We start from the raw sequence: 27,382 nt of genomic DNA on the forward strand, positions 1-27,382 counted from the left end.
CGAGAATTAAACTAATTATATACCATAGACCATCGTGTTCATTAGTTGCATGATTAGCATGCAATTCCGTGACACACACGCATTAAATTGTAAGATTTTACAATATTGAAATCCTGAACTTGATGCCTGTTAAGAGGATTTAATGTCTTGTACGACTATGCAATTAGGTTAGTAGCTTGTTGGAATGGGCAGGCTATTGATGCAAAAACAAAGCTGTAGCCTGTAACTGGTATGTTGCAGCTTAAAGTTCATTAACTGTAGTGATTAGCATTACATAAAGAAAATAGCACATCCGGGTTTTGAGTATATTTACACTATCAAAAAGAAATAATTATAAAATAAATTTTGGATTTCACGTCAAATAACCCCCACCCATTTTATTTCCGACTGTAGTTAAACTTGATAACTGAGCTGCGACAACCAGCCTCGTTAAAAACCATCAAAAATAGTTGCAGAGATGTCAGGTGCCTTGAGTTCGCCTGCTTTGGCTTGATGAATCACAATGCTTTCTCAGTTTTGTTAAGATGAACGCCATTGCAACTTTAGCACCCAGGCCAACGTGACCACGAGACAGGCAGAGCACACCCCCAGCAACAAGCAAACTTTTCGCTACAGTCCTTTTCGATGGTATTCTTGATAACTTTTTCTCCCTGGGTTCACCGTTAACAGGTTCAAGAGTGGGCATTGATGCAGAGACTGCTGGAAGAGTACTGCCACTTATCATCTCTAATTCAGGTGGAACCTATATGCAGACAGCATGTCAATCATCAGTACGTGAGCAGATCCAAATATAATATCACCCGAACCAATTTATTTCTTTTCTTTTTCAAATATAAAGAAGCCGAAGCTTAATCATGTGATTCCATAACCAGAATTTATTTCAATAAATTTATTTTGACAATAGAAGGTATAAACTAGATAAGCCTCAATTAGAACGACTAGTCTATAAGGGTAGACTTTCTAGACTAGATAACTCAACAGTGCAATAGAAGACTCTAGGCTGCTTACTACTGCATATGGTCCTCATTCTTCAGTCCCTGCTTCTTTATTTTTACCTCTGCTATAAAGATAAGATTCTCTTACTCATTTCTCAAAAAAAAAAAAAAAACTCTAACCATCCTATATAAAGAAAACATATCCTAAATTACTCATTTCCCAAGACACTAATCTTCAACACAGGTAAGGAAACCAAGATAATTTGATTGCATACTGTTAAGGTTAACAGAGCTATATAAATCTATCTCTATTTTACTCAAAACTTGGGTGCTAGCGCTGGACACGGATATATGTCTTGTCATGAGTCTTAAATGTTTTTCTCTTGGAATAAGGAAATTATAACATGTTATTGGTAAACATGATCACATTAGAAAAAGGATATATATTAAACAATATAATAATGCAGACCTTCTGAATCAGAGTGACGGACGAAACAGATGGAGTCGTCAGAGGGCGGTTGATCGCAGAATACTTGCGTAGTGCATTATCCATCTTACATACATAACTCCATATGCCCTTTGAAAATGCTAGTTTTTCCATTTCCACATTCAGACCAGCATCTTCTTGGTGAAACATTCTGATCTCAGAGGCTTCTCTACCAGGTACTGTACAGTCAAAATTAAAATTCAGAATCACAAATAATCAAGTAATAATAGGAACAAAAAGGAAACCAGATAAAGAAGTATATAGGTACAGGATCCCTTATTGCCTTTTATTCCTCTCCCAAGCAAGTTTAACATTTTCAATGCCTTGGGTATAAACACTTTGGCAGAAATTAAGAAATGCATCGTCACTAATGACTCAAACTGGAGTCCAAAAAAGCTTGATTTGGTGACAAGATTCATCACACTTTTTTTATTTTTCTCATGCAGAGAGAGAGGGACTGTCTGTCACTTGCAGGAGCACATTGTGCAAGTACATAATTCAATCTAGAGAAAAATTCCTGAGAAATTGCATGGCTCCAATGAGAAAGCACCAACTCTCTATGTTTCTTAGTAACAGTTAGATAAGTATACCAGACACTTGCCTTTCCTGATTTGCCAACCGGATCTAAAATATCCTACGCGAACATACTTTTTATGTCTCGGTGCAGATGGATGTTCACATTCCTAGTCAATCATAGCAAGAATTACAACAAAAGTCAACCACGATTTGATAGTAAGCATAAACATGGATCAACTGTGTAGAAAAACAAAGTATTTGCATGAAGCAATTTTGACAAATGACAACATGTGCTAAATGAGGATAAATTCCAATATTAGTAACTTCAAGTATAAAACATATACATCTCTTTCATATTAAAGATATGACAACATGTGCTTAATCCTTAATATCAGTTGTAGAACTTCCACTTTCCAAAAGAATCTGAATCAGACAAGATCTTTTCCTTTTTTTTTTTGAAGATTGAATCAGACAAGAACTTAATATATGATGAAAGACCAGGTTACAGTGACAATCACCTTGGTAAAGCAGTAGAATGTTCTATCTTTTCCCTCCCACAATCTCCAAGCCAGTACATATTCTCTAGGTGTCAAAAGAGGAAACTTTTTTACTGTGCGGCCAATTTCAATCCCATTTGTTCTGTTCACCTGCAGCTGCAGATGATCAATCACTGTTTTATCCCACTGCTTTCTATAATCATTGTCCATATAGAAGTCTCTCAGAAGCACCGGGGAGCAACTCTCAAATACAGTCGTGCTCAGATATTTCAGTGGTTTATCCTGCAATCAACAACAAGAATAATAACTTTCAGTTTGCTTCATCGCTTGAATTACATGCTGGCCTGGTCCATCTGTAAACAGACTGTAATTGTAACTTAAACCGTGTCCGACAAGTCAAATCGACCTTAAGTTCAATGAATTGGCATATACAAGTAAATGATTGAAAGTACTGATTTCAGAAAACTCCACTACGTTGTTATTATAGATGAAGTAAAGCAAATCAGAGTACAAAGAACCTTAGTTCTGCAGCATTTTGCGTTGTAGGAAAGAAAGTTGGTTTTCTTGTCGATTACATTCTCCCATTTCTCGTCCTCATTGAGCTTCTCATCCAAATTATCAATCAAAAACTTCAAGTCCGAATCAGATATGATCTCTGGGATTCTACAGGTAGCAAACATAAGTTCCAAATCAGTTATAAAAGTCGAGGTAACATTGAAACCACTCCATAAATTTTAAGTGACAACTCTAACCAATATTTTCAGCTGTAAAAAAAAGGGGGGGGGGTAATTTTTCCGTTGTAGATGGTTGATTATGGAGATGGCAACAGAGAAAATTTCCCCACCACAACTGAAGGCAAGGGACAATATCTAATTAAAAAAAGTTAATAATATATTCCCCAAAGTGCATGTTCTTCACATTTCGACAGTAAAAGTTGCAGATGATAAGACCAAAAGAAACACACAATTCTGGAAATAAAAGAAAAACAAAACATACGAGAAAGACTAGCAGAAAACTTTAATGATGTGGTAAATTAAGGGCTTGCCGAATAGTGATGCAAAACCCAGAAATATAGATGCAAATCCAGAACAACTTATTCAAGAAAATATTAAGAAGATAAATAAATTGGAGCTCAATCAAGAAAACAGCCAGAACTGTACCAAAACCCCAACAAGTGAACAAATTTGAGTGAGAAAGAAGGCAAGATGAAAAAGCTAAAAGGAACCCAAATTAGAAAAAAACGTCAAAAGATTACCTTGATTGAGAATCAAGAGGAGAACTGGATGAAGAAGAAGAAGGAAGACGACGAGTGGACGAATAAGGAAGGAATTTAGAGTAGAATTTCTTGGAAAGATGAAAAAAGAGTATAAGAAGAAGAGCAATAAGAGTAGCTCTGAGGTTAAGGAACCACCAAAATTCCATTGAAGAGACACTCGTCATCCTCCCTTCGCTCGTCAGGCTGCCCACTCGAATCCTAAACACTTGCCTTCAACCTAGACTTATAATTGTGCCTCTCTTTGGGCAAAGATCAAGTTAAGCGTGGGTAAATTCACTGTGTTGGAGGTCTCTTGCACAATTGTTTATTATATATTTAGGGAAATGTCCACTCTTTGTATAAAAACTACTCCATGTTTTACTTTCAGTTGAGATAGTGTGAGAGAATGTCCAAGCTTCCTAAACAATGGTTAGAATCCGAAATTAGATTATGAACAGCCTTTTTAAGTGAATTTCTTCTCATTTAGTTATCTAATTTTTGGAAATAAAAATAATGCATTAAGATGGTCAGGTTTTTAATTAACATTTCAAACAAAAAGAAAATATCAATATTAATTAACTAATTATTATTTCAAAAAAATAGTTCTTTTTTTAAGGATAGATTTCTTTTAGGATTTTCCTCTTTCATATATATTTGTTATTAATAAGGAAAATTACTAAATAAGCCCTCAATGAAGACGCAAATTTCAATAATGGGTGTAGAATATTGTCTTCAAATAAGTAATAAAAGGTCAATTGATATTGTTAATTTCTGAAGCTAGAAGAGATAATAGATATGAAAACAAAAAGAAAGATTCCAGAATTTCAAAGTGTGGAGCTAATATTTTGAGCCAAGAAATTTCCACTGGTTGAGAATATTCAACCAAGTAGTTGTCCCTGTCATATAAAGATAAAGAGGAATGGGTGAGGGTCATCTACTCTCTGTCTTAGGGGCTAAGGCTGAAATTTTAGATAAACATTGATTCAACTCTTTCTCTGACTTTTTACTTGGAACCTAAGCCACCTCTTTTCAACTTGGAAAACAAATTTAGACTTCAGAGACACTTCCAAAATAACATCAGTCTTATAGTATGGCAAGTAATATTCTGCAGCCAGTCATAACTCTCTCCACCCAACACAACACATCCTGATAATAATTGAAGAATAAGTGAAAGAAAGCAAAAGATTGCATAACACCATTTGCTGTATTCTTTATTCAACTGCCTGAAACAACTTTACAAAACCAAAGGTAGAAGGCAAAGAAAGAAAACTAATGACTACAGTTAAACTCACAAGGCAAATATTACATATGATGCAAATCAGCCCCATAAAACTTGTGAGAACTTGTTCAAATTATGGATACGCTCCATTGGAATCAGAATTACATCAAACGAGAGATCCAACTTCGCATAAAGTAAAATAATAATTAAAGAAAAAAGGTGAAAAAGATGTTTGTGTCACATACACAAAACAAAGGCCGTCCAGAATGCTTATTCCTAACTCGCCTGGGCTGAAGAGGCTGTTGCTGTGATAACATCTTCAAGTTTAACCCTTGCAACTTTAGAGCCATCAGACTCAGAACTAGTTCTTTCGTTACCAGTGCCTTCTTTATCACCATCATCCAAGCAGACAACTTGAGCAAAGCTCTTAGACATCTGCTTTATGAAATCATTGGATAATGTAACAGCATTTCTATGCTCGCTTTCTCCAACAACCCCTACAGACACGAGGGTAGCTTGTTGTCTAGCCTTACCCTCTTGCATGGCCTTCTGCCTGTCCTCATAGAATTCGAAATCATCCAGGATTGACATATCAGTTTCATAACGTTTAAAGATGCTCAACATTTCAAGTCCTTGCTCCAGTTTCACCTGCAAAAATTGATGCCCACACAAGTAAAAGATTTGTTGTAACTGGAATATCTTCAAGCGATAATATCTTTTAAATCCTCAAAACTAAGTAAGAAGAAGCAGGAAGACATTAGAATTGGCATAAAATATATTTTAATCTAATCAATAAAATTGGGATTTGTAGTACGGCAGTAACACAGTTAAATGATAGAATAATATCCTCAATTGCATCTGAAGGAAATAGACGGCGTGGGTGAGGAGCATATCATAAATAGATCAATGGTTTCAGGACACAACACACAAAGACTACCAGTACTGTTGGTAAAAAGAACCCTCCGTACAATAATTATCAGTACCGCCCCAGAAGACTATAAGAATAGAGACCTGAACAAATTTTTAAAATAATTTTTCGACGATTTAATTTTCAGAACCAAGATATTCCCTTATCATGTAGCTATCTAACAAAAATTCAGTACAACAATTTGAAGATCAGAGCATTATCAAATGAATGAACTGTCATCTATAATAGTCATTTGAAATTGTACCTCCTGAGTATCTCTACTGTTAGTCACAGGTTTATTATCATTATTTTCCAGTATGATGTGACGGAACTGACTGTTAGGAACATCTTTGATAATATGCCATTTGACAGGGAACTGCCCACTCCATTTATCCTGCTGCCAGTAATCCACACTTTTGTCAAAATCCACAGGTCCAACCATTTCTGCTACCCCACAGAACTGAGCACTAGCATTCACCTGCAACAATCGAGTAATTTATATTTAACCCATATGGATGAAAAAAAGTAAATAGTAAATACAAGTTTTTTTTCTCTAAAATGTAAATACCGAAAAGAAGAGAAACACTGGGCAGTTGTCTTGGTGCTCCACGGCCTCATCATAACCGGCGTCTAACCTTTTGTTCCCATTAGGTGTACTAGCCCAGACGCCATATTTGATACTCTTGTGAACATTATCTTCACTGTATGACTTGATTATGAAAAACTTAGCATCCTTGTAATCTGTAGTGAAATCTGACCAGTTAAATGAATTATCATTGATCTTCGCTGAAGGTTTGTTTTTATTATCATCAACGGAAGAATTATTTTTAGCTGTGATTTGATTCTTAGGTTTTAAGGCCCTTGGCCCTCGGTTTTTCTCACTAAGGATATCAAGAGCACCATTACAACCACACAAAGAGATGTCACTGTCTCTTCCACGTTGTCTTTTACTATCAAAAGGTAGCCAGCCCCAATTGTTCGCTCCGAAACTAGGAACTGATGCATTTATAAACCCAGCACCTTGATTGAGACCACTTTGCACGTAGCCTCTGTTATAGGAGTTCATTCCAGATCCTAATGGATAAAATGACCTTTGTTGCTGAGGTACCTGAAAAGGAATAAAAAGACTCAAGACTAAAATGGTATAACAATAAGACTATTGAAACACTAGCTTTGCTACATATTCCATCATTAAATGACTTGTGGATCATCTTCACTTAAACAATAAAAGCTTCCAAGAACTATTAGTCATTTAAACACTCCTAGAACTTAAAATCCAAAATTTGAGCTAAACAAAAACTTTAATTCAAAGCCCAAAAAGAAGTTTAATAAGTCATTGACTCATTGTGAATGGCATTAGGACGGCATTTTAATATTAAACAGTATGCTACAGGTTATCTATAAAGATATAAACCAAGGACCTTGGTTGAATGTCTAATTTCTTTCAAAAGTGTGACATATGCTACAAGAACTTTCTAAGTGTGACAGGACTTGATGGTAAAGACAGAGAATCAGAGATAATATAAACTGAGAATAGAAAGGAAATTTTACAGGTTTTGGAGAGGTTAATGAAATAGTACACTAAAAAAATAAATTCAAGGCCCATCAGGCAAAATGATAACCACGTGCTCCACATCTTCTGTAGTGGCAGATCTAGAAAATTTCTTGAGGGTGGGCACACATACATGAATAATATAAAATTTTCATATGGGGTAGGCACAAAAAAATTTTAGGGTGGGCACAATCAATAAAATAAGTAACTAATTGAAGAAAATTTGGTATATAGGTGGATCCACTGAGATGTACATTATTAATTCTAGAAGTGAAACAATATAGAATATGTGGTTAATAAATAACAGAAGGATATAAATTATTTCTTATTTGATATACTTTTAGAGATAATATGTACATTCGACACTGTATTTAAAAGGCAGATAAATCATATTTATCCAACTTGCAAAAAATGAGAATGAATATATGATTCTGATATATTCCACTGTGTATAAACTCCATATTCTCCAAATGCTATTTGGGTTAGCTGAAGAAGGTAAACCATGCAATAAGGTGCTTCTCTCTGTCAACTTTGAGAACATATGAAAAAGACTTATTCTTAAGACCATGCTAGCTTGCCAAACAAGCAGGTACTAAGGCAAAACTATAAACAAGAATAATAATAACATAAAATAAGATCTCTGAGAGTATTAACCAATATACATACCATTGGAACATTCTGCCCAATTGGCCCAATAGGATGGGGATGGGGAGATAATGCTGGCGATATGGGAGTGAAAGATCTCTGTCTATCAGAAGGCTTCGACCAATCTGACCAAAGTCCTCCAGACCTGAATCCATCAAAACCTTGCTGTAAATCATTAAATCCTAGGGTACCAGGATTTCCAGGTAAACTGCCTCTACCAAAAGATCCCAATGGACTGGGATAACTAGGCCTTGGTCCAAAGAGCATGTTATCACCTTGTTGGTCAACATTAACTAATGTGGTTAGTTCTGGACGTGAAACTGGAGAAGGTGAAGTAATATAAGGCATACTCGGAGGAATAAACTGCTGATAATATGGTGGTCCAGAGAATGGAAACTGCTGCGGGGAGTACAACTGTGCATCACCACCTACAGAAGGCAAAGGAGTTGTGACAGGGGAATATGGCCCATACGGCATTTGCGGATTGTAGCTGTATCCAGGGTGGAAGACAAGTGATGGATTCTCATTGAAGATGCCCTAATTAAGATAAAATGTCACCGAAAAGGAAAAAAAAAACTTAATCATTCAAAGAAAATCTACACAGATGAATGGAAAGATTCTCACCAAGGATCCAAGTTCTAGTCCTTCAGCATTGATATACGGCGGATATTCATCCCATTCACCAGCAGTGTTTTCATAACCTGCTCTCAATTTTAGAAACATCCCCAATATTAATTTCTATTTCACGTATCTATCGATCTCAAAACAGAAAATGCAATGCATTAGAGAAATAAAAAAGTTTCTACTTTCTACAGAAGTGAATGGTTATTTTCCTTGCATAGTGAAATCACTCAAAAGTAACATGCACTACTATCTAGCCCATTCAGAAAGAATTCATATGAATACGATCTACAGAATCAAAATAAATAAAAGAACTATGCATCTTCATGTTTCCAACCGTTATGAGTATTGTCATTCAAATTAAATAACCTATACCTTACTAACATTAAAACCAAAGGAAGGGAAAGATAAACAAAACCAAGGTTCCTCTTTTACATAGAAAACCAACTTAAGAACCAAAATTTAATTCCTTTTTGGCTATAAACTAAGTAAAAACAAACACAAAAGACTTCGTATTTTGGTGCTATGGCAACTCACTGATTTCATTTTTTATCACATGACTCACACGGTATAAGATTTTTCATACAATATCCTTGCTCAAAGTAGCATTTACATGGACCAGAGAGTGATATCCAAGAACTACTACAATAACAGCACCTGAGCATCAAAAAAAGAAACGAAATACCATGTTACCAGACATATATGCAACTAATGATTAGATTTCAATTGGAATTTACTAATACAAGGTTCAACCAGCCCAGCATTAAAATAGACCCAAGAAGACAGAAGATTAACCTCTGTAATAGAAAGCCTGAGGCTGAGGAGCATAGATTGTAGGTGAATAGACATTAAGCTGTCCAGCTGAAACAAATGATCCAGATTGACCAGCACCAGCACCAGGATGGCCCATTAGGGCAGCATCCTGAGTGGAATTAGGAGAAACCAACGTCTTATTTTTTGTTGAAAGAGGCTGTTAAGAGAATAATAAATGAAGGTCAATAGTAAGAATATTTCCCTTTAACTGTCTGGCAGAAACAAATGAAGAGAATAAAAAGGAAGAGCATGTCAGTAACTCACAACTACCTGCTCCTTCACTTTGTCTGGATCAGCTTGTTGCTCTTCTGCATCCATGATCAGTATGCTCAGTGACTAAGTAGAGTCTTAGAAACACAAGCAGTACAAATTATTGACCAACCAAAGCTAAATTCGAGGATAGGTAAACTTGAAATTATGAATATGTGTGCGCAAATCCACACGTGCACACCTATTCACATTAAATAAATAACATGAATAAATTTTCAAAGAAAAATGTAGTTCTTTACATATCGAAAGGCTTAACCTTACATTTATTTGCATGATGGCAACATCCAAATGATAAGGCACAAAGCCAAAACCCCCATATGCAATAATATTGAACAAGTCAATCACTCATTATTAAACAGTACCACACAAGATATATTAGATGAAGCTTCTTTTATGAACACTGTCATACACATTTCCTACCATTTTCTCCCAGTCTGACACAGAAACAAGATAAAAACAATATTTTTATTCTAGAAAATACCACAAGGTCCAACATACTATAGCATTGGATATAAAGACCAAGGACCATTGAAATATACAAATTGTACATCAAATTTCCAGTAAACCACCCAAGTATTCTGCAAATTGTTTTTCGTTTTATTAATTAATATGGTTTGACGAAATTCACTGTGAAACCACATTACAGTTTTTTTTCCTTTTCAACCTCAATCAGGCTGTTTCTCTTTTCTTTTCTTTTGAAAAAAGGGAGAGAATTTTAGTAGGATTCTCAGTCTTTATAGCAAGATACTTAAAAATTAACCTTAAAAAAACCTAAGCCTTTTTTGCAGTACTATCCATATGATAATCAAGGTAAATTAAGGAAGAAAAAAAAACAGAATTTTGCAATAATTTCTTTCAATTAGACCCAGATCTTAACAAAAGGATCAAACCCCACATATTTACCTACAGACAAGTACAACTGAACCAGCACAACAGATCGATCAAAGGCCACGATTGAGTTACTTGTAGGATTCTCAGTCTTAGGCTCTTAGCAGCAAGGTATTAAAAAATTATCCTTATACACTTCAGCCTTTTTTTCAGTGCTATTTACTTAAACACCACGGAAAATTAAGGAACAAAATAACAGAACTTTGCAATAAGTTCTATCAATTAAGACCCAGATCCCAGATTTTGACAAAAATATCAAACCTCATACATAATAAACAAATTAAATTGAACAAAACACAGTTGATCAATCGAAGGCCCAAAGATTCAACAACTAGGAAAATAAACAGGAAATCGAAAGTCCGAGAGAAGAAAAACCAAGCATCAAGTTACAATTGAATTGAAATAAAAAGAAGAGACTAAAACCACTAGGAAATCGAAAGTCCGAGAGAAGAAAAACCAAACATCAAACAGAAGGAACAAGATTACGGGGTAGTTGACGACTTGACGTACCAGGGATACGATCTGAGGTTGCCAAGCATCAAGTTACAATTGAATTGAAATAAAAAGAAGAGACTAAAACCACTAGGAAATCGAAAGTCCGAGAGAAGAAAAACCAAACATCAAACAGAAGGAACAAGATTACGGGGTAGTTGACGACTTGACGTACCAGGGATACGATCTGAGGTTGCCGCCATGAATCTTCTCTAAAACAAACAGGAAACAAAGAAAAGAAAGAAGATTGCCTTCAAGAGCTAGAAACTTAGACAGTATAATTTTATTTATTTCTGTTTCCATATAATATATCATATACTCTATTGTTCATATATTTAATCTATACTTTGTGTGATAACGTTTCACGGTATTCGATAGATTTAAAAATTTTAATTTCAGGGAGAGTGATGAAACATTTGGAAAACAGTTTATTTTTTAGTGTCATCAACAATTAAGTTAAGTAGGTTAAACGTCAAAAAATAGTACTCATTTTACTAAAAATTCGTTTTTAATAGTTTGAGAGTCGGTTACGTATGGGAAGGGTTAACACCCCACAACGCCCAAATTTTAGTACCTAAACAATTATATATTATTTAAATATTGAAAATTACAAATTCAAAAATATATTTAAATTAAGATCCTTTCATGCATTTGACTTTATTCAAAAAGTGTTAATTTTCAGATAATTAATGTCCTTTTGTGTGAATAATATTCGGGAAAATACTTCTTTTACAATTAGGAGACTTTCTCATAGATTCCCCTCACAAAAGACATTATTTCGCAATTTTCGCAAAGATAAAATAACATAAAATAAAAGTGCAAAAGGGTGAAAAATTCTCGAAATAACTAAACGTGGACCAAAGAAAATTATCGAATATAAAACAAAGATTTATGCGAAAAAATCTCGAAAATATACCTTCCCTTTAGCTGGGAGATATTGTAACCCCCTCAGACCGATGCGGGTAACCCGTCCGATCTGGAATGTCACATTAGGGCCACCGGAGCGACCCACTGTAAAAATAGCGGAAAATTTAAAACTTTTATCAAAACATATAACTTATTAAAATGATTTATCAGTATGAGAAATAAAACAGATTTTCAGACTCGTATATAAAACAAAATACAATTACATGCCCCCTAATCACATGTACCATACTCTGCAAGCAACGCCGGAAGAACTCCCTTACTAATGTTGATAGTTGCACTAGTACGATTCTTTTAACCTGAAAAGATGAGTAACAGAGTGAGCTTTGGAAAGCTCAGTAATACATAACTACCCAGATGATGCTGAAGAACGTGCAGATACAGATAAACATATATTTCCTTATTGGTTCCGACATCTACAGATTTCTTTATTCCTGAGGCAGAGATCTTACTGATATTTCAGGTGGTAACGGACAATGAGCTTTCAGTTCAGAGAAATATTTCGGATGACTAAGTTCAGGAGATCAGAATAGGTTACCTAGTGTGTTCCCTCAAAACCAGTGAAAATATACAATCTTTTTAAAATATATTTTTTAAAAATTCAAAAACCATAGTAATTTCCCCATCCGTCACGCACAAAATGTCTAGGTTCTTCATAACCATACAACCCCGTCACGAACAGTAAGGCCCTGAGCACAAAGCCAAGAACCTGTAAGTATTCAACCCCGTCAGGAACAGTAAGGCTCTCAACACAAAGCCAAGGAACCTGCAAGTATTCAACCCCGTCAGGAACAGTAAGGCTCTCAACACAAAGCCAAGGAACCTGCAAGTATTCAACCCCGTCACGAACAGTAAGGCCCTCAGCACAAAGTCGGAACCTGCAAGTATTCTTCCTCCAACTATACCCCCAATAAAACATGTTACGTCCGTAAATAGAATTCAAATCAAAAATCAGATAAAATATTCACGTGATTAGGGAACACACCAGAGTTTACAGATATTATTTAGAGGTACTGGATAATCTTATCAGGAAGAGAAACACAGATCTTCAGTATATCAATAGAATGTTGGAAATTAGAATCACTATTGGAATAGATTAATAACTGATGAAATCATCAGTTATTCAAAATGAACTTGAGCTGATAGGGAAGAAATGAAGGTTCATGGCCTTTACAATCTATTTCGATTAATCAGTTTATCGAACAACTCTAGATGAATAGCTCCCATAAACAATACTTATCAATTTGTCAATTCATTAACCTTCTAGGGTATTTACTCTTTAATACCAAATATTATTATCCATAGATCATCTTCTGAGTCATCACTGAACAGATCTTAAGGAGACTAACAGATATTCCAATGCTCTTAATTTCATGTTCACGCTTTCACTATATCATGAACTGCTGAAGTACTTGATTTGTAGTTCATGATCCATAAGAACATTACATCATGTATGTTCATTAACATTTGCAGACTCATCCAAATCACTTAATCCTTAGTCCTTGAGGTTAGCCAATTCATTTAGTTATCAAGTCCATTCCAGTTACTTTGGGGTTTTCTAGAGTAATTCATACTTTTCTGAATTTCGGATACATATTATACTCATGTTCTGTTCAATTTGGTCTTCATGGTTTATTTGTCTAACGAATATCCCCTTCTTAGTACATAATGCAATCTAGAATTGAGCTGAGCTGAATACTTCCAAAATTATTATCGAATCTAACTTGAGAAGTCGAACACGCATTCAAGTGACATCTATGTCGTTCTGGTACTGATATAACACTAGCATTGGTTGCTCGGCTTAATATGTGATCCATAACTTTTAAGATCAATACCACACCCATGTTTATTTGGATTCCTTAATTAATCCAACATCTACTTAGTCTAGGTCATAAGGGTATTTTGGTCATTTTGATGCTCAGTTTTATTCCATTCATTTCAAAGCTCGAGGATACCCACTCATTCTTGAGCTTGGTAATATTCTTGGTCATTTACATTCTAAGGGTATTTTGGTTATTTTACATATCCATTGTAGTCCAATAATTCATTCCGTCTGATCTTATTATTAAATTCAAACTTATCATTTATATCAGTCCCATTGAACTACTCTGACAGATCCGATGTATTTCAATCCTTTCCATCCATCTGATCTTATTATTTAATTCAAATGTATCATCTTTTCAGTCTTTTTGAATGGTTCTGACAAAAGAAACACCCTTGATAATTTATTCTCAAATCAGAGATTTCCAGGTTAAAAGTCTTTTCAGATGTTACTAATGAATTATCAGGAATTTTCCATACAAAGGTATGTATAAACAATCAAATCAGTAATTTATCGATTTAAGTACAAATTCTCAGGTTACTTTTCCATCACTACAAGAAAATATACCTATAATGACAAACGAACGATGACACACACTAATTTGTGACTTGCAAAATATGTGTGTCATAAAAAAATTCCATGTTTGTTAAAATCTGAATGATTTATGACTTACAAAAATGTGTCATATTTAATAGTCATAATCCAAAAAATTTAGCAAACACACGGAGTACACTTTTCATTGTGTGTCATCTGTCAAAGTCGTCTTTTAATTTCTCCATAATTTTCATCACGTACGCATGCTTTCCCGTTTCTAAAATTTGTCTTTTAATTTCCCCCATAATTTTATCTTTGATTACAACGTAGACGAAGGGATCAGTCAAAATTCAAGGGTTTTCACAGGTATTCCTTGTTCTCTATTCCACCATTCAATTTGAGTTTCTGGTTTTACGAATTTGTATGTTAAACTCTTTCTCTGTTGCAACGGGAGAAACAAAGTGTGTTTCTAGTGATCTCACGCGAATTAAACCCTTCCTCGTTCGTCATTCACGCACATGCATTTTTTTTATTTTGCTTTGGCATTCAGCTTCAGCGGCCAAAAATTAACTTCTTCGCTTTCTCGATTTCACATCTCGCGTTATTTACAGGGTGTGTTTCTTTCATCACATTATCCAAGGTTTTATGATACAAGGTGGGGATATTTCAGCTGGTGACGGAACAGGGGGAGAATCCATTATGGCCTGAAATTTGAAGATGAAAACTTTGAGTTAAAACATGAAAGAAAATGATTGTTATCCATGGCTAATGGGGCCTAACACCAATGGGTCTCGATTCTTCATTACAACTACTCGAACATCTCATCTCGATGGGAAACATGTGGTTTTGGGGAAGGTTTTAAAAGGAATGGGTGTTGTTCGATCTATCGAGCATGTTGCTAATGAGGATGGTGATTACCCCACTCAAGATATTATAATTGAAGATTGTGGAGAAATTCTTGAGGGGGCAGATGACGGAGTATCTAATTTTTTTAAGGATGGTGATATTTATCCCGACTGACCAGCTGACCTTGACAAAAAAACGAATGACATTACTTGGTGGATGATGGCAGTTGACTCTATCAAAGCTTTTGGAAATGAGGTATTTCATATAATTTGCTTCATTTCCCCTTTTTTGTATATTACACATTTTTGCATTATTATGGATGAGTTTGCCTTCTACTCTCTGTGTTATGGCTGCATAATGATGGCACATTTTCTACCATACATTAGACTGCCGAGTACCGATAGCTTTAGTACTTTTATTTGGAATTTTACTGCTACAGTGTTAGTAGATATTCCTAGTTATTCCTCTTACAGAAACAAGACTATAAGATTGATCTTAGGAATATCGGAAGGCTTTGCTCTATTTGGATGTCTGCTGGGACCTGGAGGCCATTGATCAAGGTGCATAATTTAGTTGCTTGATGATCATGATTTTATTGCCATTAATCCTTTAGTTATTCTGCTGAACTTTTTGCTTCCTTTCTAATTTGTCATCACACAGAGAAGAGCTCATCTTTGCGGAAGACCAAGTCTTAGATATTTACAAATAGTTCTGTAAGATTTTTTATTTCCTTGAAATTATTAGATCATCAATAAGTCAAAGGTTTAGGCATCTAGCATGGCAAGATCATTCCAATCTTTCTCTCATTTTTAGTTCTTCATTCATTGAGTAAAGCATGTTATGATAGGGAGTTCCTCTATGTTAGTATTTGTAATCACTTATATTCCTTTTCCGGTTATTGATGTTTGTTTCTTTTCATATGACTGTTGTCTGTGTTGTCTGCTTTAGGCCTGCAAGTTGAAACTGGGTAATCTAAAAGGAGTATTGTTGGATACTGACTTTGCAATTCGTGATGGAAAAGATAATGTGAAAGCTTTCTTTCGCCAAGGCCAGGTCAGTGCTTAGTATTTGTACATATTCAAAACCATGTTTGTTGCTTCCTTGGCACCGCGTACTTTGCCTAGTCTGTTCTCTTTTCCATTTCTTTTCGATGGTCATGTTTCTAATTTAGTTTGTACCTTTGTTTTTTTACTGACTACTGTCGGTGCTTTTTCAAGCATAACTAATATTGTCGTTTCTTATTTTGCTAATTGATTTGAGGGAAAAACCTTGTGTGTTTATAACAAAATAAACTGCATGCTCTTGTTTTAAGTGGAATGCATGTTGTTTAAACTATTAAATGACTAGTTTTACTTTTATCCGGGATTTTTTTTACTTCAATTGCTTTTGTATTTAACTGATATCAGGCACACATGGCACTAAATGAAATTGATGCCGCAGTCGAGAGCTTTAAAAGGGCATCGGAATTAGAGCCTAATGATGGTCTGTAAAATCTTGTCTCAAGTGAAACAGCTGTGAAACTCCTACCATTCTCCCTCCTTCCCTCTTTCATTTTCTTCCTCTATTTTACTGTTTTGAGGTTTGGAATGACTTGCTAAGTTTTCATTTTTGATTAATAGAGTGCCATGTTGTGTCACCTGGTAAAGTTACATACGATTGTAACCTAAGTACGGAACTTGATGTTATATCACTTAATTAGTTTATGCTATAATTCTTACTTGTACTTCATCAATGTCCTTCAATTATATACTTTTGAGTAGATTCGGGATGACCTTCATCTTATATCATGTTTTCTTCTACTCAGGTGGAATAAAGAAATAGCTTGCAGCTGCAAGGAAGAAGGTTGACATCAATCTATTCTTTCTCTGAATAAATATTTAATGCTTTCCACCTCGCACTTCCAGTTGATTTCACCTGTGAAGATAATTGAGTTTGAAACACTACTGCAGGTTGCCAATAGACGAGACCAGGAGAAAAGGGCATACTCTAGAATGTTTCAGTAGATATTTAGCTAACTTTATGGTACATCAACAACCTTTATGTTTGTTACTGCATACTCTAAAATCTGAGGGATCACACAAATCAAGACCGTCCATTACTGATCTGCCAACTGATTCTAACAAAATAAGCATCCTTATGTTTTAGTAACTTGTATTAACGCTGAAACTTATTGATTTGTTTAAGCCACTAGGTTCTATAGAGGCTTTGGATCTTTATATTTCTAATGCATAAGCTCTTTCTGGAACCCACTTGCAGGCATTAAAATTGTCAGACCAAAAACCTGGAACCCACTTGAGGAGAACATCTTCTTTCGACAGAATGGAAGACGTTGTTGCAGAGTCCATAGCTACGGAACTTCTCATGCAAGCTTAATCTTCGAAAACGGACCTACTTGAAGAAACACGATCTGTTAAAGCTAGTCAACCCATTGAAGAGAAAAAGCCTAGGCCTCCGAAGCTGATTGAATTTCACAGTATCAAGATAAGTCAGGTTGTTCAACTAATTTAATTGGTTGTCTCATGTTTTGTATTACAATTATTTGGTTTTTATTGTCTTGTATTTATATTGTTCTGCATTAGGTTGAGTTGTCAATAATGTACGAAGGGTCCAGAATTGTTGTAAGTGATCTCAAGTTGTTGATGGATACATTTCACCGAGTCGAGTTCACCGGAACATAGAGGAGACTGATCTCTCGAGTTAATAAGCATGTTATATGGGGAGTCCTGAAGTGTAACTGGAATGCATGTAAGGGATCTTAATGATACCTGTAAACCAACCTTAAAATCTCCATACTATGAATTCTCTAACTTAGAACGTACAGTCTTGTCTCCCTCCTATTTGTTGGATTAGGACATGGAAATTTCTAATGCTTAATTTTACAATAAACTATGATAATAGTTGTTCGGTTTCTTCATTTTCTTAAAGCATCCACTACCATCACATATTAGATGTGTGTGGGATTATATGAAGAAACTTATAAAAAAAATTGAATATACCCGTGCCGAACTTATATTCATTTCTAGCACTCGCACTGATCTCAAGTAACATATTATTTGTAAACATGTATGAGCTTAGTTTATACCATAAAGTTTGGAATAAAGATCTTTTAACCTTCCTTTTAATTATTTAACATTTTGGTAGGTCAAGAAATTCAAAGACAAGGGACACAATCAACAGCCAACTACAACTACTGCCCCTGATGGTGAATTCCACCTCCTTGACAATGACCAAGCTTCTGATCAGAAAAAAGTCTTTCCTAAGCTTTCAGCTGATGGCGTCGGTGATGGATTTGTTACTTCTGTTAGGGGCCTCTTCAATAATACGGCACAAAGCCAAACAATTTGTGCTACGAACTATGAGGGGTGAAGAGGAGGGCGACCAGCAAGGACAGTTGAGTGATGGCGATGAATCTGCAGCAAGGTAAAGTCAGTGTTACTTACCTAGACATTAGATGTATTTGGTGGAGAGTCAAAGGCTTTGGTTTCAATTCTTCTTTGTGCAGCATAGATAGTACATCTCATGGCTAATCCGAGCAGGGAGGAGTAACTAATTTTATGTGAACTAGGACTATTGTTGAATTCATTTAAGGAGATTTGTAACTTTCAGTTTTTGTTTATTAACTTATAATAATGGTTATATGTTCTTTCTCAATGTCATATTTTCTTTGACTAATCGTTTATTGTAAACTGTTTGTAGTGTGAATATATTGTATACAAATGGATTGCTATATATAATATATATATATTAAATGTGATTAGTTTGATTTTGCAATATATATATATATATATATATATATATATATATATATATATATATATATATATATATATATAAAATTAATTTACGAAATACAATCACGACACACGAATGTAAGTCATACAAATGTGTGTCATCTTCATTTATGACGGGGGCTTCAATGACACGCAATGTAAGTCATACATGCGTGTCATAAATTTATGATACATAAATGTGTGTCATTTTCATTTATGATGGGGGCTTCAATGACGCGCAATGAGCGTCATAAATGCGCGTCATAAATGCATGTCATAAATGTGCGTCATAAATGCATGTCATAAATGCGTGTCATAGATTTATGACACACAATTGTGCGTCATCAAAAATTCCTGTCGGTGGCTTCAACGACAGGCATTTGTGTGTCATCCGCACCCATAGATGACGTGCAATGCGCGTCATTAAAGGGGTTTTTTCTAGTAGTGCATTCAGAGTCAACTCGGACTATTTTTACCTTTCAAGTGAATTTTTTTAATTTCTTAACCAAATAATTTCGGTATTAACTCTTAAAGACAAATAATTATAATTTAGAGATTCTATGGTCAATTGCTTTCCCGAACATTCTCTTATCTTGAAATGATTCCTTAACAGACTTCTAATATCTTGCACAAACCCTCTTGTTGTTAAAAACTGGTTATCCAAATTTTCCAAGCAAAACTAGCATTTCTTATGCACATCTGTAAATTTATCAGATCATATGCCTTTTTCAGATTTATTAATCAACTTCCAGGGACAACTTGTCATTTTACAACATAGGGGCATTTTTGTAATTTTACCTAATCAAAATATTCTCATAATTTATCATCTAAGTACCTTTAATGAGATAAATTATAAAAACATATCCATAGTTGATTCCTTTATCACTTAATTCCAGAACTTGTAATTTAATTCCAATTGTCCTCCAATTTCTTATAATCATCTGCGCCATATTCAGTTATCTACTTTCTACCGCATTCGTATCGAGTGTAGAACTTCATTAATTACACATGTGAGACCAAACATTTCCATTCATGCATTTATCAATACCAACATGTTCTATAAAGCATAAAGAGGTAGTAATGTATTACCTTGATTTCCATGCAATACTGATCGATCATTAAATTACATTCGAATGCCCTCGATGAAATCATCTTCAAATAATTCTCAGATGCATATCAACAGAAATTACATAAAAAACAAAGCTTAATTCCAAAAAATGTATCGAATTGGGTGATAAACAGTCAAAAAAAGCTTATCGGGTTCGAGTTTGGAGAAACGGACCCCAAAAATGGATTCGTGGCATCAAAAACATAAAATATGACTTTTCAAAAATTTTGAATTTTCGGTCAACGTCAAAGTCAACGGGTTTGACTGACAATTTCGAGGCCTTCGGGTCCAAATTTTGAAAAACGGACCGCGAAATTGGACTCAGAACTTCGAAAAATGTCATGATGGGTATACTCAGTCAAAGTCAAAGGTTGTTTAATGCCCGGTCAACGCCGGTCAAAGTTCTGGTCAACTATGGTCAACGCCGGTCAACAGTACAATCGACAATTTTACACAAATATCACCCTAACAGAAATTAAATATTAAATTAGCCATATTCTGCAAATATTTATGAAACTAACACCCGAATTTACACTAGCAACCAAACAGAAATTAATTACAAATTAACCCCAAATGATGCCCCTCTCAGGGGTGGCGTGTGGGGTGCGTGAACAGTGATACGGTGTCAGAAAATTCCCAGAAAAATTCCTAAAAATTATTTTAAGGCATTTTTAGATACTTACCAATCTCGGTTCACAATTTTGAACGGTGGAGAGCCCGATTTCGAAACGTCGAAAACTTTGATGGTCCAACCCCTCCACGCGCCATCGATAACGGAGAAACGGAAGACACCGGCAAACTCGGAATGACACAAGGAACACGATGGTGCGGGAGGTGTCGAAAACGGATGACCGGATTTTCGTGAATTGACGAAAAAAAACAGAAATCGAGTTAAAACCGATGATACTTCCGATTGAAATTAACAACAAACGACGTTGATTCACAACGAGAGGTTTGAGGGGTTTTATTCATCGGTCGACAACGAACACGATGGTGGTTTCGATTTCTCGATCAGAGGTCGGACGAGTAGATTGGAGTTGGAAGGAGGGTTGATGGAGGAGGAAAAGTGGGAAATATGCGCAGAAAACATACGGGAATGGTTTATAATTCATCCCATAAAAAAATGGGTAAACCATGAGTTTAGTCACTTATCTTCTATACTTAAAACGGTTTGCAAACTTTAAAATTTTTCAATTTAAATTTCTTTCAAAATACCAATTAAATCCAATACTTTATAATTTCTTAAATTTTAGCCCCTAAATTGGGGTGTTACAGATATCTTCGTAGATTTCCCTCACTTTGAAACTTTTTCATTTTTGTACATACATACATGAAATTATAACAATTCATAAAATAAAATTACAAATTTGGACCAATATACACATTTACAAACATGATAAATTAAAATACAAATAAAAAATACATACTTATTAAAATAAAGGACTAAATAGAAAAACAGAAATTTACAGGACTAAAACAACAAAAACAAAAACTTAAAGGATTAAAATAGTAAAATAGAAAGATAAAGGACTTAACCAATAAATACAACAAATCAGAGCGAATATTAAAAATATTAATAATACAGACATCATAAAGGTAAATAATCCATAGACAATATAAAGAACTGAAATGAAATAAACAGAAAGAAAGGGCTAAACAATAATTAAACCAAAATGTCATACAGTGACTAAAATAAAGCATTTATAAACATAGAGACCAGAATCGAACATCAACAAGATTGCATAACATGAGAAATCTGTGACTTAAATATAATATTTAAAATGAATGCTCAAAATAAAATATTATAAAGCTTCATTAATGATTAAAATAAAATGATACAAACAACCAGGGGCCTGAAGTGATATTAGCCCATAGAAAATTGAAAACATGGGTAAAGTTTACAAAAGGAAAGGACCAAATCGGCTATTATCCTAAGCCTGAAACACGGAGAGGGGGAAGGTAAACGACAACGTTTTGCGTTTGGTATTTAAATAATACTCAAGGCAAAAAATGGTCAAACCCCTTCATTGCTTACCTTCATAAATAGAGAAAAGAGAGATAGTACTAGAACTCTCTCAACTGAAGAGAGAAAGGCCACGAATGTAACATCCTCAATACCGGGCTAGTGACTAAATTATAAAGTTTCAAAATTTGGTGATTAAAGTATAATAATTGAACAATTAAGGATATATATGAAAAATATGGTGTAGATCAAATTGGAAAGAATGAGGAATAGAAGGACAAAATAGTCATGACAAGGGAAATAATTTAATTGTTATGGTATATATGTTTCCACATTGAGTGAAGAGAGAAATACATAAGCTTCCAGAGTTCTATTCTTCTCTTCTTTCTCCAAACGTGAAGACTCATTGCAAAGGTGAGATTTCTCATAAGCTGGTTGTTAGTTGAAATTTAAGTTTGGTTTGATCCTTAGATGATAATTAAGCTTAAGGAAAACTTAATTTACTTTAAAACAACAAGATGAAGAGTGTAGGAAGAATTACTGAATAGGAGTTCTTGAATGAAATCTTGAAATAGAGTTCATATTTGGAATCGAAAGTTGAATTTGACTTGTCATCGACTTAATTAAGACATACGAAGTGTTAGAATTAGATTTAGAACATGTTGGAAATTGAGGGAGATTCTTGAAATCTATGTGGAGGATTGGAATTTTAAGTTTAAGAGGTATTGAATGGGTATTAATTAGTTTAAGTAGGTGTATGCAAGTTAAGGATATAAAAAGAGGGGAAATATAAAGTGTTGAGAAGATTATGAAGAGATTTTCGTGCTAAAATAACATTTCAGGGCTATGTGCATCGCTGCACATTCAATGTGTACCGATGCATCAAGGGTAAATCCCAGAAATTGTTCAAGTGTATCGATGCACATGAAGTGTACCAATGCATAGATAGTGCATCGATGCACAGATAGTGCATCGATGCACCCGTCAAGGGATGCATCGATACATGGTGTAGTGCATCGATCCATACCTTCATTAAGAGATGAAAATAGCTTTCTTTTTAGCTTAAGGAGTGATAGTTTAGAATATATTAATTAGTATACTGATTAGTATCAATGTATTACTATGTAGATATAGAACGTAATTGCGTTCCGGAACAAACAAGGATTAGATCAAGTCAAAACAAGCAAGGCCAAGGTGAGTGTATATCCTAGATGAAATAGAATTGAGAATAAGACTTTTGATAAGTCTATCTCTTAGCACTTTTGATAAGTCTATCTCTTAGCATTGAATTTATGATTCCATATTCACGCACATGCATACATATATATAGTGTTAACGTTATAGTGATTTCATGCATTTTTCATTCATGATTTAACATGATATTATATGAAAGATGTCATTATCAGAGAATCCTTCCAGGTATGTGAAATAATGGAAATGATCATATGAATTTATATGTGTTTACATGGACAATGATGAAAGAGATATGAAATGAGAAATGTATTTATAATTAAGCCCATGTTATTTAATATGAGAGTTGTAGTATAATTGGCATGCCAAGAGTCGAGGGATTATCAGTGGTCCTTCGGGACATAGTGGTCCTTCGGGACAAATATTAAGTGCCCCTAGTGAGATTTTATTCATGTTGTGGTGACAACATTGTGCACAACCTCACCGCACTCGCGTACCTTCTTCATAATATACATGGGCAATCCAAAGATAAATTAAAGTGGAATTACGATAAGATATATGTTTTATATGTGCATGTCACCATCATATATGTTATAGTGTAACAGATGCATGCAAATTAAGAGGTCATGATTATATGGTAAGAATGCGTGTTCATGAATGCATTGTTATATCTATATATTTATATTATGCCTCACTAAGTCTATGACTTAGCATGTAAGTGATTTACACGTAGGTACCAAGAAGCAAGAAGAGCAGTAATAGAAGTGGCAAGGATAGCATCATTACTAAAAGATTAGATCAGAAGTAATTGACAAAGTAGGTATTTTGGTTGTGTATAGAGTGTTGGCATGTAATAAGTTGTTAATTACGAAAGCTCTGATCAATTTTGTATTTTGTGGTATCTTTTATGTAATTAACGTATTTTGTTTTAATAAAAGTTTAAAATTTCCCTATTTTTCTTTAAGTGTCAAAGTTTGAAAAGTCAATGTGACACTTCAGACTCGTATCTGGGTCGGGTACGGGTTAGGGGTGTTACATTTAATGGTATCAGAGCTATGGTTTAGTCGATTCTCGGCATAAACCGAAGTCTAGAGTGTCCCATAAGGTATACATGTCAACAAAATAGCGAAAAACTTCTGATCTGATATAATAGTAAGTATGTTGTTTTGCTGATATAACGATATGTGAATGTTTTTATAGATGTCTGGACATGATAGCTTTAAAAGTGAAGTGGGAGACAATAGGCCCGCTAAAAGTAGTAATTCACCTGCCCTGGCCAGGCAATGTGAAGATCAGACTCTGGAGTGCTTGTAAGTGATCAAGATGTGTTTTTCATAATACGGACGCGGTATTGGCGGTTTCCAATTTTTGTTACTTCAACTCCAAGATAAATGTTGCAAAGGAGTTGAAGGGTTTAGGAGCACCAGAGTTTAGAGGTGAAGCCGAAGAAGGTCCTGTTGCGGATCTTTGGCTTAATGACGTAAAAAACATGCTTGAGCGACTTCATTGTACCTATCCAGAGAAGCTGGATGGAATAGTCTTTACTCCAAGGGAAAGCAAGGATTTGGTGGACAAACGTTACATTGAGAATGCCCGGTGATCAAGTAACTTGGTCTTTGTTCTTAGAAGAGTTCAAGCATAAATATATCGGAGATCGTTTATTCGACAGATGAAACAAGAGTTCATGAATCGAAGCAATGAAACCGTACAGTTTATGAATACGAGTGTGGATTCAACAAGTTGAGTCGCTTTGCTGTCGAGCTTATTCCTACAGAAAAGGATGTTTGTGATTGGTTCGTGAAAGGTTTACATCCAAGACTGAAGGAAATGTTAATTGTGTTAATATATCCTCATTTCAGGAAGTGGTGAACTATGCTAAAGCTCTGGAAAGAGCTCAAAACGAGAGGTTCGCAGATTCTCGAGTTCAGACTTCGAAAAAATCGGGCGCATCATCGAGTGTTGCACCATCAAAAAGGGCAGAGATGTGAGTTCTCGACCCCAAACGAGATCAGAGTCAGTTACATCTTCTGCAAGGGGATCAAATCAGATGAGGGGGTCGACAGACAAAGACAGTGGGATCTGGAACTGGGAGATCTAACACGAGCCAAGTCAGACAATGTCCACATTGTGGAAGGAACTATTCGGGGATATGTAGGATGATTTGGAGCCTGTTTTAAATGTGGGGACACCAGATATTTTGTTCGGGATTGTCCCATGTTAGCTGGTAAATCTGCTCAGCCAGAGAGGTCTGCCTTAGTTACCGAGATAAGAAGAGGTAGAGGCAGAGGAAGAAGTCAATCAGAGTAATCAGCTCCACAAGAGATACATTCTACAGCTCGTGTGTATAATCTCAAGACTAGTGAGGATAAAGATGACCCAGATATAGCAGGTATCATTCAGTTGTATGACAAGAATGTTTTTATTGATTGATTCGGGGTCTACATATTCTTACATTTGTAGTAAGTAGTGAAAGAATTGAATATTCTGTTAGAATACTAGCATTGAGGTATTAGTGACTAATTCGTTAGGACACAGTGCTCGAGTCAATATGTGTCGAGGGTGTCCTATACGGATTTAGAGAATTGAATTCCCTGCTAATATGATAGAATTACTTTTTGACGAATTCGAGGTGAATGGAATTATACTGAAAGAGTACCGTTGAGAAGTTCAAAGATATGAAGTTATTTGTATTTAGTGAATGATGGAACCATTGGCTAAGATCAGTGATGTCGGCAAAGAAGTTATTGCTCAGGATGTCAAGGGTTTATTGCTAGTGTGCTGGATGTGAGAGCAAAAGAGAAGGGGATTGAAGAAATTCCTATAGTCAGAGAGTTTTCTAACGTTTTTCCTGCAGAGTTACCGGGTTTGCCTCCAGACAGAGAGAGGTAGAATTTCAGATTGAAGTAATATTGAGACTGCACCTATTGACATGTCACTATACAGAATGGCCCCAAAGAGTTACAAGAATTAAAGATCCAATTACAAGAATTATTGGACAAAGGTTTATCAGACCGAGTGTCTCACCATGGGGAGCTTCAGTTTGTTCATAAAAAAGAATGATGGATCTATGCGTCTTTGCATTGATTATAGGAAACTTAATAAAGTGACCATGAAGAACAAATATCCTCTCCCCAAAATTGATGATTTATTTGATCAGTTAAAGGGAACTTCAGTGTTTTCAAAAATTGATTTACGTTCTGGTTATCATCAATTTAAGATTCAAAGATATATATATTCAAAGATAGCATTTAGAACGATATATAGTCACTATAAGCTATCGTAATGTCGTTTGGAGTTACAAATGCTCCAGCTGCTTTATGGATCTTATGAACAAATATTTCAACCCTACTTCGATCGATTCGTAGTGGTGTTCATCGATGATATTTTAGTGTATTCAAAGTCAGAAGAAGAGCATAGTTCACATTTAAAGATTGTTTTATAGATTTTGAGAGAAAAGAAGCTTTATGCCAAACTCTCCAAATGTCAATTCTGGTTGAAGGAAGTGACGTTCCTTGGACATGATTTCTGCAAAAGGAATTCGAGTGGATCCCCAAAGATTAAAGTCGTTTAGAGTAGAAAGATCCAAAGAATGTGTCAGAAGTCTGGAGTTTTCTGGGGTTAGTTGGTTATTACCGAAGGTTTGTTAAAAACTTTTCGATAAAGCATTACCCCTAACTAAATTATTGAGGAAATAGGTAAATTTGTGTGGGCTCCGGAGTGCCAATAGAGTTTTGAAAGGCTAAAGAAGATTTTGACACAAGCTCCAGTGTGATTCAACCCGAGTCTGACAAAGACTTCGTAGTGTATAGTGATGCGTCTCATAATGGCCTGGGATGTGTCTAATGCAAGAGGGTAAATTGGTAGCGTATGAATCGAGGTAACTAAACGCACGAAAAGAATTATCCCATGCACGATCTGGAGATGGTTGCGTCACTACTTGTATGGTGAATGATGCTATTTGTATACAGATCATAAGAGTTTGAAATATTTGATGAAAAGGAGTTAAATTTAAGACAGAGAAGATGGGTGTAGTTCTTAAAAGATTATGATGTAGTGATCGATTTCCATCTAGGGAAAGTGAATGTGGTAGCAGATGCTTAAGCCGAAAGACGTTTGCAGCCTTACGA

The 27,382-nt window shown here is 35.1% G+C and overlaps 2 protein-coding genes and 1 pseudogene across 6 annotated transcripts; 1 reads left to right on the forward strand and 2 right to left on the reverse strand.

The window, feature by feature from the left end:
- Window positions 1–227: 227 nt before the first annotated feature.
- Window positions 228–3,902, reverse strand: LOC120117048. Its single transcript, XM_039137388.1, has 6 exons — window positions 3,691–3,902; window positions 2,954–3,098; window positions 2,457–2,717; window positions 2,024–2,105; window positions 1,405–1,601; window positions 228–742 (listed from the first exon to the last, which is right to left on the reverse strand). Exons 1-6 carry the CDS (start codon window positions 3,873–3,875, stop codon window positions 461–463), a joined length of 1,152 nt encoding a protein of 383 aa, XP_038993319.1. The 5' UTR covers window positions 3,876–3,902; the 3' UTR covers window positions 228–460.
- A 1,039-nt stretch (window positions 3,903–4,941) lies between these two features.
- On the reverse strand, window positions 4,942–11,420 carry LOC120117046 (YTH domain-containing protein ECT1-like). Of its 5 annotated transcripts, none has more exons than XM_039137384.1 (8): window positions 11,273–11,420; window positions 9,718–9,755; window positions 9,430–9,604; window positions 8,638–8,714; window positions 8,035–8,550; window positions 6,385–6,924; window positions 6,082–6,294; window positions 4,942–5,557 (listed from the first exon to the last, which is right to left on the reverse strand). In XM_039137384.1, the coding sequence occupies exons 1-8, from the start codon at window positions 11,298–11,300 to the stop codon at window positions 5,186–5,188; spliced, it is 1,959 nt and encodes a 652-aa protein (XP_038993315.1). In that variant the 5' UTR covers window positions 11,301–11,420; the 3' UTR covers window positions 4,942–5,185. The 5 variants fall into 5 exon arrangements, with proteins under 5 accessions (XP_038993315.1, XP_038993314.1, XP_038993316.1 ...); XM_039137383.1 differs by having other exon boundaries at window positions 9,712–9,755; XM_039137385.1 differs by having other exon boundaries at window positions 9,712–9,794; window positions 11,273–11,419.
- Window positions 11,421–14,800: 3,380 nt separating this feature from the next.
- LOC120117004 lies at window positions 14,801–17,226 on the forward strand (annotated as a pseudogene).
- Window positions 17,227–27,382: the final 10,156 nt, after the last annotated feature.

Source organism: Hibiscus syriacus, unplaced genomic scaffold, assembly GCF_006381635.1.
Source record: "Hibiscus syriacus cultivar Baekdansim isolate YM2019G1 unplaced genomic scaffold, ASM638163v2 tig00110318_pilon, whole genome shotgun sequence".
NCBI lineage: Eukaryota > Viridiplantae > Streptophyta > Magnoliopsida > Malvales > Malvaceae > Hibiscus > Hibiscus syriacus.